Here is a 13783-nt window from a genome sequence, read left to right as displayed (position 1 = left end):
AAGACCGTTTTATCAACCTCTCTCTCTCAAAGCCGTACTCAGACAATGCACCATCCCGACATGAAACTCTGCGTACCCAAATACTAACCCCGGAGGACGGCAGTGTCAACGGGTACATCAAATTTCGCATTCGAAATGCGGAGTTGGATGAGAGCAGTAACAAATCAGCGAAGAGAAGATTTGGAGCAAGTTCTCTGGGTGTGTATCATCGAAGCACCACGGAAGCTAACTCCATGTTCGACAATATTCCCTATTTGCCTCCGAACTTTGCCAGTGGCGTGAAATTGGACGCAGTTGACGGGAAGCTCCTTAAATTCTGTAAGAGAAACCGGGGTTAAGGTATTCGTGTATTCCCTCTGCTGACTTTGACAGATTTAGTCGCCTACTGCCAAGGTCGGACGCTTCTGTCGCAAACGAATTTCTGGCTCACGGAGATTGCATCCATGATCGCAACCGAAGATGCCGTCAAACACGCTATTCTCGCTCTCGTTGGAGGATACGTGCTTGACTATGTGCACAAGGATGACCTGCGCAAAAGAACGAATGCGCATTATCGCAAGGCCACAGAATTGATCACTGCAGGCCTGGAGAGGCCCGAAGCACATGCTGTTTCAAAATCAGAGGGCATTGTCGCAGCCATATTGCTGCTTCTTGTTGACGATGTGAGAACCAATTCCTCTATATCAATTTTTGTATAATTCTTCCTTGCGAATCATGAAAATCCGCTAAGTCAGGTCCTTGTAGTGCGTTAACTGGGAGCTCCGAAAGCCCAAAGGGGAAACTCCAAACTGGTATAAAGGGGCACATCTGGCCAAAGCCATCCTTGACCATTCTGATCCCGGTTACCGCTACTGGAAAGTTACTAACGTTCAGTGTGACAAAGCCTGGCTGGCCAATGCCAATTGGGCCTCCCTGGCATGTGTTCTTGCGGAACCCGTTACGCCCCTCCAGTTACGTGAGAACGACCGCCGCTTTGGATGGCTGCTGGAGGGCACCGAAAGGGAAGTTCGTACCATTCATGGAGGCACTGGCCTCTCACCAAAACTGCTGCACATAATTGCCCAGATAACACATATATCAGCAAGAATGATAGCAGTGTGTATTTCCCTTCGCGCAACCCCCCTCCCCTTTCCACCTTAGAGCTGTACAGGAAGTTAACTAACCTGTGAGCAAAGAATCCTCATTCAATTGTTACACCAATTGGCGCGTTGAAAATTGAGGAAATGTTGCATGACTTCCACCAGAGGTCAGAACTTTCAGAAGGATATGCAACGACTGATGCCCTCCTTGAATCCTGCATCCTCGACGTTGACGGAAAGGTGAATACGGCAACCAAAGTCACTGAATTGACCGGGGAAACTTGGGTTTGTGCAGCAAAAATATATTTGCACTGTCGCTTCTTCCGGTGGGCAGATTGACAACGATCTCCTCTCTATTCTCCCCATCATTCCTAGCTCATCATTTTTTCTATATCCTTAATCATTGTGTCGAACGGGAAGGCTGACAGAACGCAGGAAACCGCGCTGCCACCCAGATGTCTGCGCGGCGTTAAAGACACTGATGACATGTGTGCAGCGGATGCCCTACAACGGAGCACTCTTCACTTCTCAGGCTCCATTCTTCTGCGTCTTTATCATGTCGCTAGTTTCATATCAACAGCATGACCGAGATGTAGCCAGGGATTGGTTTGAGACGGTTCTCTTAGCTGCCAGCTGTCGATCGGTGAGTTCCCACCACTCTATATTTTCGATCCCTCATGCTATGTAAATGTGTGATTGGTCCACACCTAGACATTGCATGTTAGATCGCGAACATATCAAAGGAGTAATTTCTGACTACGGTTTCCAGAGCGTGCCACCAGTCTGGGAAGCTGTCCAGGTATTGTGGGAGTGGATGGATGCCGAACTTGTGGATGAGGATAATTTCGATAATGCTGTTCCTATTGGAGAGCGGAGGGCATGGTGGGAGGATATGGTGGCGTATCTTCTCGACAAGGTGGGATGGGTGAGTTTAACGTAGCAATAACTCCGTATTAGTTATTGTAGGACCGCCAATTTTGTAATGCGATATATTGAGAGAAGAAACGCAATTCTGGATAGTAGGTTCAAAATTTAAGGCAAAATATTCTCGGGACACTAGGCTTCCAGCAGCCGTCCATAGGAATGAATAGTTGATTCTTGCATTATGAGCCTCAATTCTCATCGCAAGGGAAGCTGCCTTCTTTTTTCTTTTTCCTTTTTTGTTCTCTTTCAATAAATCGGGTACCCAAAATCTCAGGCAACCATTCCGTCTCGCCCAACACAGACCTATACACAGCATCGGAAGTAGTCTACATGACAGCATCTTCTTCCGTTGAATGTCGAGTGAGATGGCGACCTCAATTGGCTCGCAGAGAAGTCGAATGTGTAAATACCTACAGGGTGACGCCTGTTCGCGAGCCCCTTTGAACATAATGCTGGACCATATTCCCGACTCGGACACGGCAAGAAAGGAGAAAACAGACGTGCATGAACGAGGCGAATATAGCCCCCAAACATTTCTCCTCTCTCTAGGATGGAAGAGAAGACAACACTAGATAAAGTGCAAAAGGACTGTAATTGGCTAGCGTTTTCTGGATGAGGCTTACTCCGTAGTACGGTGGCAGATCCAATATCTCATGGTTATGATGTAGCTGTCACTCGCCCTGAGCCTGTCGACCTAGAATTTGGAAGATTTGGGCAAACACTTCCGCTATGGGAAGAGCAGAATGTTGTGTTAGCTGGCGAGGGTTGGATTTATGAATAGAGCCTCAAGGGGCTCATCTCCCTTGGCATGTGGGAGCATATAAAGCCTTAAATCGCGCCGCGACTGCAGGTGTGGGCTTTTGGTTCACTTGGACAAACAATATCCGTGAGAATAGATATTGGGACAGGCGTTTTATCTTTGCATTATACGATCAAGATACAAATCTCCACTCAGTTCTTAAATTTTTTGAAAATGCCATCTTCCTTGAGAGTCGGGGAGGTTCTCGACATTGGCGGTAGTGGGTTGGGGGACAGTCTGAAGGTAAAGCTCAAGGAAGACTTTATTTCCAGTGATGGGAAATCGTCGCGTTCCTTCCCCACGGAGCTTTTTTACTATGGATTGGGACTCCAGCTCTGGAATCAGGTATGCTGGCTCGCCGATTACCACCAAACTCGAGACGAGATCAGTCTCTTAGAGTGCCACGGTGCTGCTATCTGCGAGGAGATACCTCTAGGGTGCACCATTGTAGATATGGGCTCTGGGTAGGTATTTCGCCAGCATGAAATCGCCCCACAAAATCCTGTTGCCAGATGATAGAATATAAACTAACCTGGGCGGCAGAGACATCCGGAAGCCTGCTTGCCTTTTGCAGCAGTTGGAGTCGTTAAGGATCCCCGTTTCGTACTTTGCGCTTGACATCAGTCGAGATGCTTTGGAGGAGAGCATGACGTATCTGGCCAACAGATACCAGCACGTTAAATGCTACGGGCTTTGGGGTACCTTTGAGGATGGACGCCAATGGCTTCGATCGGTGGATACGCCAAAGTGCGTCCCTTTCATAGGGCTCTATGTTTGGAAACGACACCTTCGACCTAGCAGTGGAACGTATGCAACCGTGGCGAGAGGTTCTGGGGCCATCGGACTTTGATGTTAATTTGGGATGGATGCGCTAAGGAGGCCGCGAGGAACTGGAAAGAATGTATCACGAATAAGATGGTGTCTGGGAAAGCTGCATCCGCAATGGTTTTCATATTCCACGATCTCCTGGAAAAGGCTTGCTCAAACAGAAGAAAGGGGGTTGATGGGTGTTTCAGTGCGAGACTCCCCTCACAAATTTTCCCTCCTTGCAACCAAGGATGTAGATTGCCCAGATCTCGGGCTACATGTCGGCGAAGGCGAAGTAATTGAGTTTTTCGGATCCTGGAAATATGGACCTGACATCATGAAGATGCAGTTTGAGCAGTCTGGGATGATGCTGAAGGGTTGGTGGGCATCTCCTCTAGGTGAATTTTGTGAGTATATTAATATCTTCCCCACCTGACGAATTTTGTGTTCAAAGCTGATGGTAACTTTCCTAGACCAGTACCTTATCTCCTGTGCTTGATATCCATAGCACTTCTTTGTAAGCTCGCCAGAATGTCAATGGAGAAGAATTAATGAAAAAGAAGATCGTGATTGATAGCTCTTCATTTAGCAACATATTTAACCCATTTTCTTTCGTTGGCTTTTTCCCCGTACGTTTGTATCTTTTAGCTATTTGAATTGAACTGCTTCATGAAGCTGTTGATGATCGCAGTGGAAGATGAAATAGTGCCAAACTTTATCCAATCAAGCCACTAACTGACTAGTCAGTTAACTACCGATTGGACGCTGCACATAGGAGGGAAGCGAGAAGATGTTTTTAATCCGCAGTTCAAAACGAACCTCACGTTCACATCCCATGATATCAGTTATGCGCGTATACTGATGGAGTTGGAAGGCGGCGACTGTGGAAAAGGTGAAATAAAACATTGGTTCAAGACACATTTAGGGAACCAGGTTCGAAGAAGGCATTGATTGGAGGACTCCCTCTCTTGAAATGAGACGGCGTGAAAAATGTGCGAAATAACGAATAGGACCAACAGTCGCTAAAATTCTCATAAGTGGTTCGAAGACTTAGTTATAACAACATATGTACTAGCTGGTTGCAAATCGTGATTTGGTAACTAGTAATTCCCCCCGTCTTTGATCTTACGAATAGCCCGGCACATCCTTCAAATCTCTCGTAGGTATATAGCTGGCGCAGTTCCCACCCTCATCACTCCGATCCCACGCCCATCGCCGTACAAACTCCTCTCCCAGCTCGTTGTCGATCATCTGGACAACATACTTCCCAACATTGGGCAAGAACTTCCACGCATGGAAGGATCCGCCGCCTACAATATACAGGTTCTGAACATGGGGATGTGGTGAAATTATCCAGTCCTGATTTGGCGTGATGGAATCCCTGAGTTACATTTTGTTAGATTCAAATGGACGATAATGCGTTTGGCAATTTTGATTCGAGCCTCACCAGCACATCCGATACTGCTTCGGCTCCATATTATTTATCCAGTTACCGAAGAGTTTATCTCGCGCTGCCATGGCCTCGTCCTTCAGCCCCTGGGGTACGTCTTGGGAAAATGTCTGTTGAGTGACACGTGGGGGAGGCACAGAAATGTCCTGCTTGGAGGCTTCGTGGAACACTTTGTGGGTAAAGCTCCGTTCGTGTGTGCATTTTATGAGGCCTGGTTCGCTCTGTGGAATGCATTCGGCTGGTACGTTGGGATATTAGCTAGTCATTTTCCAATAGGGGAATCCAGGAGCGAGCTACCTGGATATTCACCCATTGGGTGCACAACAATGGGACAATCGCTAAATTTCTCTACTTGATCCTCGGGGAGGCTGAAAGCACACATAATGGAAGCAGCCGCAACCATTCGATTACGGGCTTGTATCTCTGGACGGTCTGGGTCGCTCTCAGCCAAAATCCAGGGAGTATATGCCCCAGTGCAGAGAATGACCTTATCAGCAGACAGTTGGATGTCTTCCAGGGTCGTAATTCCGGAACAGTTGCCGTTCGAGTCAAATGCAACTTTTGTAACCGTCGCCTGGATATACTTGATCCCAATATCAACGGCAGACTGGATGACAGCACGCAGGGCATTGGCGGCGTCACCCCATCCTGCAAGGGGATTCCAAGTACACTTGGTGACTCCAGTCCAATCTCCGTCCTGAAAGATTCCACCAAAGCGAGCTTTGGCATCTTCCGGATCCAGGAGAACAGCGGGAGAGTTACCTTCGCCAAGCACCTTCTCGTAGTTCCTCACAACAGCCTGGCCAGGCGCCTCAATGCCGATAAATAGGATACCCGTCTTGTGAAAGTAACGTTTTAACACAGGATCGGTACGCCACTGCTCCTGTGCTTCTAGAGCGAGACGCATATACATAGGATCTTCATATTCGGCTCTGATGATCTTGTTCAGGTCGTGAGCTGCGGCAGATGGGCATGGGTAAGGGGTACGGTCGACCAACGTGACATGTGCGTTGGGTTTCGCTTTCTTGAGCGCAAGGGCCGTGGAAGCACCAAAACATCCGGCGCCTACAATTAAATAACTGGACGTGTCCATGGTAGCCATCAAGTGTAAAGTGGGCGGCGGACAGCAAGTTGAGTAGGCGATGAAGTAAGGTAGTGTCGGTCGTTGTATCGCTATGAGGAATCCAAAATTGATGGCTTAGGATAATATTTATAGTAGGCCAGACCCGGGCGGCATCTTCCACGATTCATAACCCCGCCTGTTGCCGGTTTGTTGTTACCTCATGCTAGGTTTCGCAGTGTTCTCCCATTTTTCTTCTGTTGTGCTCTCTTTTCTCTTTTCTCTTTTCTGTAGCTTTCTGTCCTGCAGGTGATGACGCCACAGAACAGTAGAGCCACCTTGACCACCCCTCCTTGCGAAGCAAGTCATCCTTACGCCCTTGGAAGAACCAGGGTATGGTATCCATGCCATTATATTGATTGGAGAAGGGTTTCGCCGCATGCGGCTATCACACATTTTCGAAATGGAAGTATGATAGATCTTGGAAGTTGCTCGGATATTTGCAGAATACGTTGCTTCGGAACTTGATCCTTTTTAACGATCCATATATCCACCCACATTTCTCATGCGTACTTCGTCATACATTAATAGTCAGGCAGGGGTCGCGAGAAGGCAGAACGGACGGAGGCAGAGCATAGGTACACTCTTCCGCAATTTTAATCAGGGATTTTACAAAGACAAGAAACAAACAAAGCAGAAAACAAAAAGGGTGGTTCATGCTTGCGTATTGCAATCCATACCATTACGCATTTATGCAGATATCATATCATGTTCATGGCTAAAGCAATGTAATTTACAACTTATACCCCAGTTTTTTAACATTCCCCAGCTTTGCTGGTATGATATATACGTTTTGTTCAGCCGCTGACTGCCAGAGCGCAACTACCTCATCAGATTCATCCTCGGTTATCCAAAGTTCCCCAGATCCTTCCAACAATCCAGAAATCAACTACACATTCAGAAAAAGCCAGCATTCTCGGCCAGAAAATTACACTCAAACATAGAAAGTAAGAGAAAAGAATATCAATTGTAACAAAAATGTGAGTTAGCCAAGAAAGACTCGATCGCGCAGTGCAGGTTAACTGATACGAATGTCTTAAGTGAGAATTCAGGGGTGTCCGTTCTTGTCTATTCAAAAGGTGATCTAACCAAGGTACCAACCTACCCACCTAGGTGTAGACAAGTATTGGTTGGAAAAACTGATGTAAGTATATGAGATGCTCCGAAACAGAAGTGTTAAGGAGTTTGGGAAACCGCGGCAGGGCAGCACCAAGATATGACTTCCTTTGAACGGTGATGTGCGAGGATACCTCCACACCACCTCTCCGCAAACACCAACACCCTATGAACTTCTACGACAAGATATATACAACAAGGAAATATTCCATGATCGCCTACCCTTTAATCTCTAGAAGGCTCTTCACTGTATCAACCACACTCTGCCTCAACGACCGATACTCCAACCCCAACACCTCCCTCGACCTCTTATTATCAAACCCAGAATATCCCTCTGCGGGGAAATCACCAGGTTTCAATGCATTTTCCTCCACCGGCAACTTCTCCCTCAGCTGTGGAAATTCCTCGTAGATGATACCGGCCACCTGGCGATTGCTGAAGTTGCCCGCTGTGACAAAGAAGCGCTGATTGGCAGCTTCCTTCTGTTTTTCAGCAGCGAGTATGTGCGCGAGAGCGACGTCGCGCACGTCGACCCATAGATACGTGCCTGTTGGCGGGCATGAGTGCTTTGCGGCCCCCGTGATCAGGTCGCGAATACGCTCGTTGGAGGTGTTGAGCGTGGCGATGGAGTCCACATGGTGGATGATTGGCCCGAGGACGACAGGGGGGTTTATCTGTTCCGTCTTAGCAGCGGTTCAATTGGGTTTGTACTGTATCTATGGTAGAATGGATATTTAAGTCGTTGTGCATACCGTCGTGATGGTGAAGTTTGGTTTCCCCTTTTCAACAAATTCCCAAGCGGCCCTTTCCTGTAACGTTCATGTCAGCTATTTTGCTTTTTTATTTTTATTTTTATTTTTTCTGATGGTGGGGGTGGGGGTTCTCATAATCATTTAAACAGGGGTTTACCACAAACGTACAGCAAATGTCTTGCTCGCCCGATAACCATAAATTGGGTTGAGAAGTGCTTCTGCCTCTGTGATGGGATTCCAATCTGCCTGTTGCTAATGTTAGATGACGTAGATATTTACCACATCAAGGGCAGCAAACGGCGGATTTGTGCACCTCTGAGTATTTATACGTAGGAGGCTTCTTGGCATCAATGATAGCGGCGAAGGAAGATGTAATAACTACATGCTTGACCGTTGGCGCACTTCGTTTGATGGCACGGAGGATTCCAACAGTGCCATTGATAGCTGTGTGTTATTTTTATTTTTATTTTTTTTTTTTTTGGCAAACAAATAAGTCAGTGGGAATCCGGTTGAACATGTCATTCTGCAATCAAAGAGATACAAACATTATCTCTATACGTACCGGGATCGAGATATTCGGTTTGGTTATTATCAGCTCTGAAGTGGAAGGGACTGGCCGTGTGAATAACAACCTCGAAGGGCGGGTCCGCGATAACAGCCTCGTCAAATGCTATACATATATATATATATATTTATATTTATATCCAATCAACCAATTGTGGGAGCAAGTAGCCATGGGGTGGGCTAAGCAATTGTTCGGCGCGACATAATTACCATCAAGTTTCGCGATGTCCTCCACGATCACGAAGTCTAGTTTGTCCTTCGGCACATCTGGATGAGAGTCTCTGATTTTACGAGCCTTTTCTTCTGAGCGCACGGTAGTCACCACCGAGTGGCCGCGGTGGAGAAGAGCGTCCAGGACATGAGCCGCGATGAAACCGCTTCCACCTGCACGTATAAACACTTTGTTAGTTTGTCTTTCCGCAAATTTGCCGAATTTATGTTTTTGCGGGAGGCGAGTAGGCCGTCTCCTGTACCTGTGAGAAGGATTCGTGTCATTTTGTATAGTTGGGAAGGTTGGTAAGATTATCAGAGAAGAGATTCAGCGATGTGTCGCGGGGTTGGGAAGAAGTAGTTATTAAGGTTCAGTCAATTGGAAGCCCGAGCCTTAACTTGATCTCTTTTCCCCTTTAATTTACGTTTCTCATTTTTACACGCTTCGTGGGCAAAGAAAGGAAATAGAATAGACTTACTTGGAAACGAGGATAACCGGTTTAAATATGAAATTACATATGGATGGTTTACTAGCCAGGACAAATTTCGTCATTCTACAAGAATAAAAATGCTCCAAGGAGATGCACCCCCACACTATACTAGCATTTAAATAACTTGTTCGGCAAGTTGCTGATGAGATCACTGATGTTCGAAACGTGGACATCGGGTGCAAACTAGGTGCCCTCGGATAATCATATACGAATGGACAAAGTGGATCATATCACTAGCACTCGATCTACGTAATTCGAATTTCCCCACCGCCAAATGCCCCGTTCCCTCACCATGAATGTTTGCTGGTAGGAGTCAGTGCTGTTGCACAAAAAAAGAATACAGCACGAAGAATTTCCAAGATGAGGCACATTTGGGTCGCTCCTAGGGACTTCCTGCATTCATGGCTCTGAGATACTGTGAAAGTCGATGCTCTCTAAAAATCAAAACTCCCTGTTTCTGTCCACGGGCAGCTGCAATGATTCCGAGAGTATGTACCATTAACCCACGTTGTATGTGAGAGATTTGAGAAAACGAAAGCGGAAGTCGGCCTTTGGAATCATATGTAAGCCAACAGTCGGTTTAGCCAGTTAGTTACAGATCCAAGCATGCAAAGAAGACAAGGAAAACCTATATTTTAAGGAAAAGACAGTTCGAGAAAGAAAGAAAGAGAGAAAGAGAGAAAGCATTCAACGACAACGTGTTATTTTGCATTAACTTACCGAAATCAGAAATCCATCAGGCCTTTTCGTCTGGCTACTTTTGTTCTATTAAAAAAACCACAAATATCCCTTTATCACCCGCATGACTTTCACTGCGAAAAATTCAAACAAACGACAACAAAGAAAATTTTTACCTAGACCTGACCCTAGATACATGTACCGACGGCACGGAATCGACTGGTTTCTTATTTGGTGTTCTCAAAACGGACAGTGGAAGGGTGGCTTCCGTTCACGACCCCATCTGTCCCGATCCCGTTTGTTTGCCTCTAATACCATCGTCGACTTAGGGCTGGCCCATCAACGAGGTGCATAATGAATGCCGTCCGCCTGTATGCGAGTGTGTTTGACACATCGGCTCAGGGCTGTGAAAGAAACGGACAGATGAAAAATGAAAAATGAGCGGCTGCTTCCAAACCAACACTCGCCCAAATGGAGTTCAGGCTCTAGGCGCACCGGAAGGTCATTACAGGCGTGGAGCGCGCAAAGAGCCCCTTCCAAATGTTGTTACGCTGAATAGCGCAGATTTAATCTGACCAAGGGGACCAGGACAGCGGGTTAGATGTTGGTATGCTCCAAACAGGGGAGGGAGTGGGAAAAGCGAGGAAGGGGGGAGTGGTCCATCCGCCGTCCCGCTCGAATTTTATATCAGTACAGTAATTGCAGGATTATCCATGGAGGAAATGTGTGGGATGGTTAATCTTCTCATTGTTGTGATCGCTAATCACATGCGGTGGAGGGCCACCTGGGCAACTAGTGCCCAACAAAATGGAGGCGGGACTTCTCTTTCATCTTCTTAGCAAACGTGTGTCATGTGATTGCCTGCTATCCCGTGCAGTCGGAATTCCTCGGCAAAAACCTGAAATGAATTTCTGGGAATATTGATTATTTTCGCTTTTAAGAGTACGATAATGGACACATGGTTTGATCAATTCTGATTTTGAATTATTTTCTTTCTTGTTCCCTATTTTATTTTTATTTTTATTTCCCCCATTCCTTTAAAGAGGTTAATTTTTTTTTTTATCAAAAAAAAAAAAAAAAAAAAAAATATTGTTGACTTAAGACTTCAATCTCATTTTTAATTTGTGCGCGTCCCTGCTCTTTCCATCGTAAGACACAAATTGATATATAGGAAGGAGAGGGAGGTGGGGGCCCTTGAGACCCAATATCTACCCACCTGTAAACAATTTCCGTGCAGCTTTTTGTCAGTGATTCAATGAGAGAAAATATTGTATGATGTTGGTTCACTGAAAAAACAAATGGAAACAGGGCGTGGAAAGGACAGCAGCAATCGGACCAAAGCGGAGGATCATGGGTAGTTTGAGTATTTGCGCGTGTGAGATTGTTTTTTCTTTTGTGGCGGATAAATAGAAAATGCCATTTAAGGGGGGGAGGATAACAAGGACGAAGGGAGTTAAGGAAGGAATACGAGAATGGCATGAAGGAAGTCATGGAGAAAAATTGAGGGAGAAAAGTAAGTTTTTAATGGGTACGTGAGATTTTGAAGGATTGGCATTTGTGCGTTTCATCGTTGATAGAATGGAAACAGGTGAGGCGACTTTTAGACGGCACGAAGTAATAAAAACTACGGATTTTAATGAAACTGTGGATTAAGGCGCGCGGAAAGTAAGAGTTCAAGGCGGGGGAACAGGGAAAAGAGAGAATGATAAGGTTAGGTAGGATCAAGAATAATAATCCAGTACATTGCGAGAAACGAGGCGGGAAATGAAGATATTGGAAAGTACCGGGGTAATGAACCGGAGCGGTTTGTGGTGGCGAAGGTCGATAGGTCCAAACAGTCCAATCCGGTAACATTCTGACAGCATCGCTATTGAGCAGGCAAGACTTTTCGGCTGTGGGGGGACGTTGGGGGAGAATGGCTGAAAGGAAACCGGTAATTGTGCGGATTTGTAGATTCGAGGCTTGGGAACATACGCGAGATTGATGACAGCCTATAAATAATCCAAAGTTTGCTTTGGTTGGTAAAGTGAACACAGCACTGCTGCCATGCTCCATTTGAACCTACTACGAACCCGATTCAGACAAAGAGGGTTTGCTTCACTCCTGCGGTTGCTGGCTGCGGCGCATTTTCTCGGCTTCAAGGTTCTCATACAAGAGATAGAGAGCTTTTTCGTTCGCTGCTGCGCTCCCCATGATCGTAAACATACGTTCCCCAGTTTCGTCATGGGGAGCCTTGGCGATAGAAATACGAGCGCCTGAGCTCCTTCGAATCTCGCTGATTTTACTTCCACCGCGACCAATAATGCAACCAACCATGTCGGACGGGATGCTGATATTCTGTGTTTGGACCTCCTCTCCGTCTTCAGTTACAAGTGGGATGCCACGACTGGCTGCATCGGAATTGGAACGTCGGTTATAGCCCCCCGTTTGATCGCTGAAATCGGCACCATTTCCGGTACGGTTGTAGGAACGTCCACCGTAACCGCCTGTAGAAGCCCCAGATCCAAGCGAATTATTGAGTGGGCCGCCGCCTACAGATGCGCGAACAGCGGGGTTGTAGAGGACAGTCCCAGTCCCGCGTTGCCAGTCATCAATAAGACACTTGCCAATTTCCCACACAGCCTTCTCGATCCCTTCTGGGGTACCTTGAACTTCGACGATCCGTTCGGTAGACTGTGGGAGCATCTCCTTCTGTGCGACCATCCTAACGCCAGAAGCGTCCTGGATATACTTGATCTTCAAACCTTGACGGCCAATGATCGTACCCATTTGATTGTGAGAGATGAGTAGGCGAACAGCTAGAGGAAGTAAGTAACTGGACAGAAATAACTATGTTGATAAATGTGAAATTGTGGGATACAGATATGGGCTCGTATCTTATGGGTAAAAGACAGTCACCGAACGCATCATTGAGGAGGCGAAGAGGATGAATAGAGCAAATGTGTAGAGCCACTTACGATGGGTACCGTTATTCGAAGCAACTCCACCCATTCCAAGCTGAGGAGCACCCTCAAGCAAACCCTTGGCGACGATGGCGTACGCTTTGGCAGTACCTTGAAGAGGTCCAGTGACGGTTAAAACTCGATCATGGACACCTTGTACGACCTTGCTCACGCCAGCTTTCACACCAGTCTCGTCACGTAGGTCTGCCACATTCTTCCCAGCTTTGCCAATAATTACACCAGCCTCTTTGGAGGAAACAATGGCGCGAAGGGTCAGCGTGGACTGGGCATATTCCTCATCAGTCTTCGGTGGACCTTCAGGTTCGCCCTGCTCAGTGCGACTGTAGTCTGTCATGACTTCATCGGTCACGGCCGGTGCGGCGTCACGAGATTCGTTGCTTGCCATTTTGAAATGTTAAAGAGAAGCTAAGATGGAATTGGAACGTAGAGAGAAATAATTGGTAGTGGTGTGGACGGATATTTTCGGTGCAAATAAATCCTTTTGTTTTTTTCTGTTTTAATGCTGGAAAGCGATTAACTTTTGTTCAAGGTCGTTGAGGCAGAACTGGCTTTCTATTCATGAGAGTAAAACGAAATTAGTGAGGTCATGGAAGCGATTGGAAGCGATATTGATTTGGAAAGGGAGTTGTCAAAGAAATGCAAGGTGGTGAATGCGAAGCACGTACTAAAGCAGATAAGCGGAACAATTCCAGGTCGCACGCTAAGGGAACAAGCGCGTGGAGCCTCAAGTGTAGGCTAAGGAAGTGGAATAAAACACGAAGCGACTTCAACAACTTATAGGGTTCGATAAATGGTTGGGGGGTGGAGGGTGGATAGATGAGAAAAAAAGC

At 46.5% G+C, this 13783-nt stretch overlaps 5 protein-coding genes across 5 annotated transcripts; 2 read left to right on the top strand and 3 right to left on the bottom strand.

The window, feature by feature from the left end:
* Positions 1–233: 233 nt before the first annotated feature.
* On the top strand, positions 234–2075 carry HCAG_06299 (predicted protein; the record flags this gene model as incomplete). Its single annotated transcript, XM_001538644.1, has 7 exons — positions 234–318; positions 379–662; positions 745–1005; positions 1176–1364; positions 1576–1722; positions 1849–2004; positions 2046–2075. The coding sequence occupies 7 exons, from the start codon at positions 234–236 to the stop codon at positions 2073–2075; spliced, it is 1152 nt and encodes a 383-aa protein (XP_001538694.1).
* Positions 2076–2976: 901 nt separating this feature from the next.
* Positions 2977–4108, top strand: HCAG_06298 (predicted protein; the record flags this gene model as incomplete). The annotated part of the gene is made up of 4 exons (XM_001538643.1): positions 2977–3266; positions 3346–3549; positions 3679–4016; positions 4083–4108. 4 exons carry the CDS (start codon positions 2977–2979, stop codon positions 4106–4108), a joined length of 858 nt encoding a protein of 285 aa, XP_001538693.1.
* Positions 4109–4734: 626 nt separating this feature from the next.
* On the bottom strand, positions 4735–6530 carry HCAG_06297 (predicted protein; the record flags this gene model as incomplete). The annotated part of the gene is made up of 4 exons (XM_001538642.1): positions 4735–4990; positions 5057–5297; positions 5369–5991; positions 6340–6530. The coding sequence occupies 4 exons, from the start codon at positions 6528–6530 to the stop codon at positions 4735–4737; spliced, it is 1311 nt and encodes a 436-aa protein (XP_001538692.1).
* A 983-nt stretch (positions 6531–7513) lies between these two features.
* Positions 7514–9106, bottom strand: HCAG_06296 (conserved hypothetical protein; the record flags this gene model as incomplete). Its single annotated transcript, XM_001538641.1, has 7 exons — positions 7514–7969; positions 8048–8104; positions 8216–8299; positions 8361–8491; positions 8610–8717; positions 8822–8995; positions 9085–9106. The coding sequence occupies 7 exons, from the start codon at positions 9104–9106 to the stop codon at positions 7514–7516; spliced, it is 1032 nt and encodes a 343-aa protein (XP_001538691.1).
* Positions 9107–12087: 2981 nt separating this feature from the next.
* On the bottom strand, positions 12088–13338 carry HCAG_06295 (predicted protein; the record flags this gene model as incomplete). Its single annotated transcript, XM_001538640.1, has 2 exons — positions 12088–12788; positions 12948–13338. The coding sequence occupies 2 exons, from the start codon at positions 13336–13338 to the stop codon at positions 12088–12090; spliced, it is 1092 nt and encodes a 363-aa protein (XP_001538690.1).
* Between the last annotated feature and the right edge of the window lie 445 nt (positions 13339–13783).

The sequence above is a fragment of the Histoplasma capsulatum genome, genomic scaffold, assembly GCF_000149585.1.
Source record: "Histoplasma capsulatum NAm1 scaffold_7 genomic scaffold, whole genome shotgun sequence".
In the NCBI taxonomy this organism is placed as follows: domain Eukaryota; kingdom Fungi; phylum Ascomycota; class Eurotiomycetes; order Onygenales; family Ajellomycetaceae; genus Histoplasma; species Histoplasma mississippiense.
This window is presented reverse-complemented; position numbering and strand designations above follow the sequence as displayed.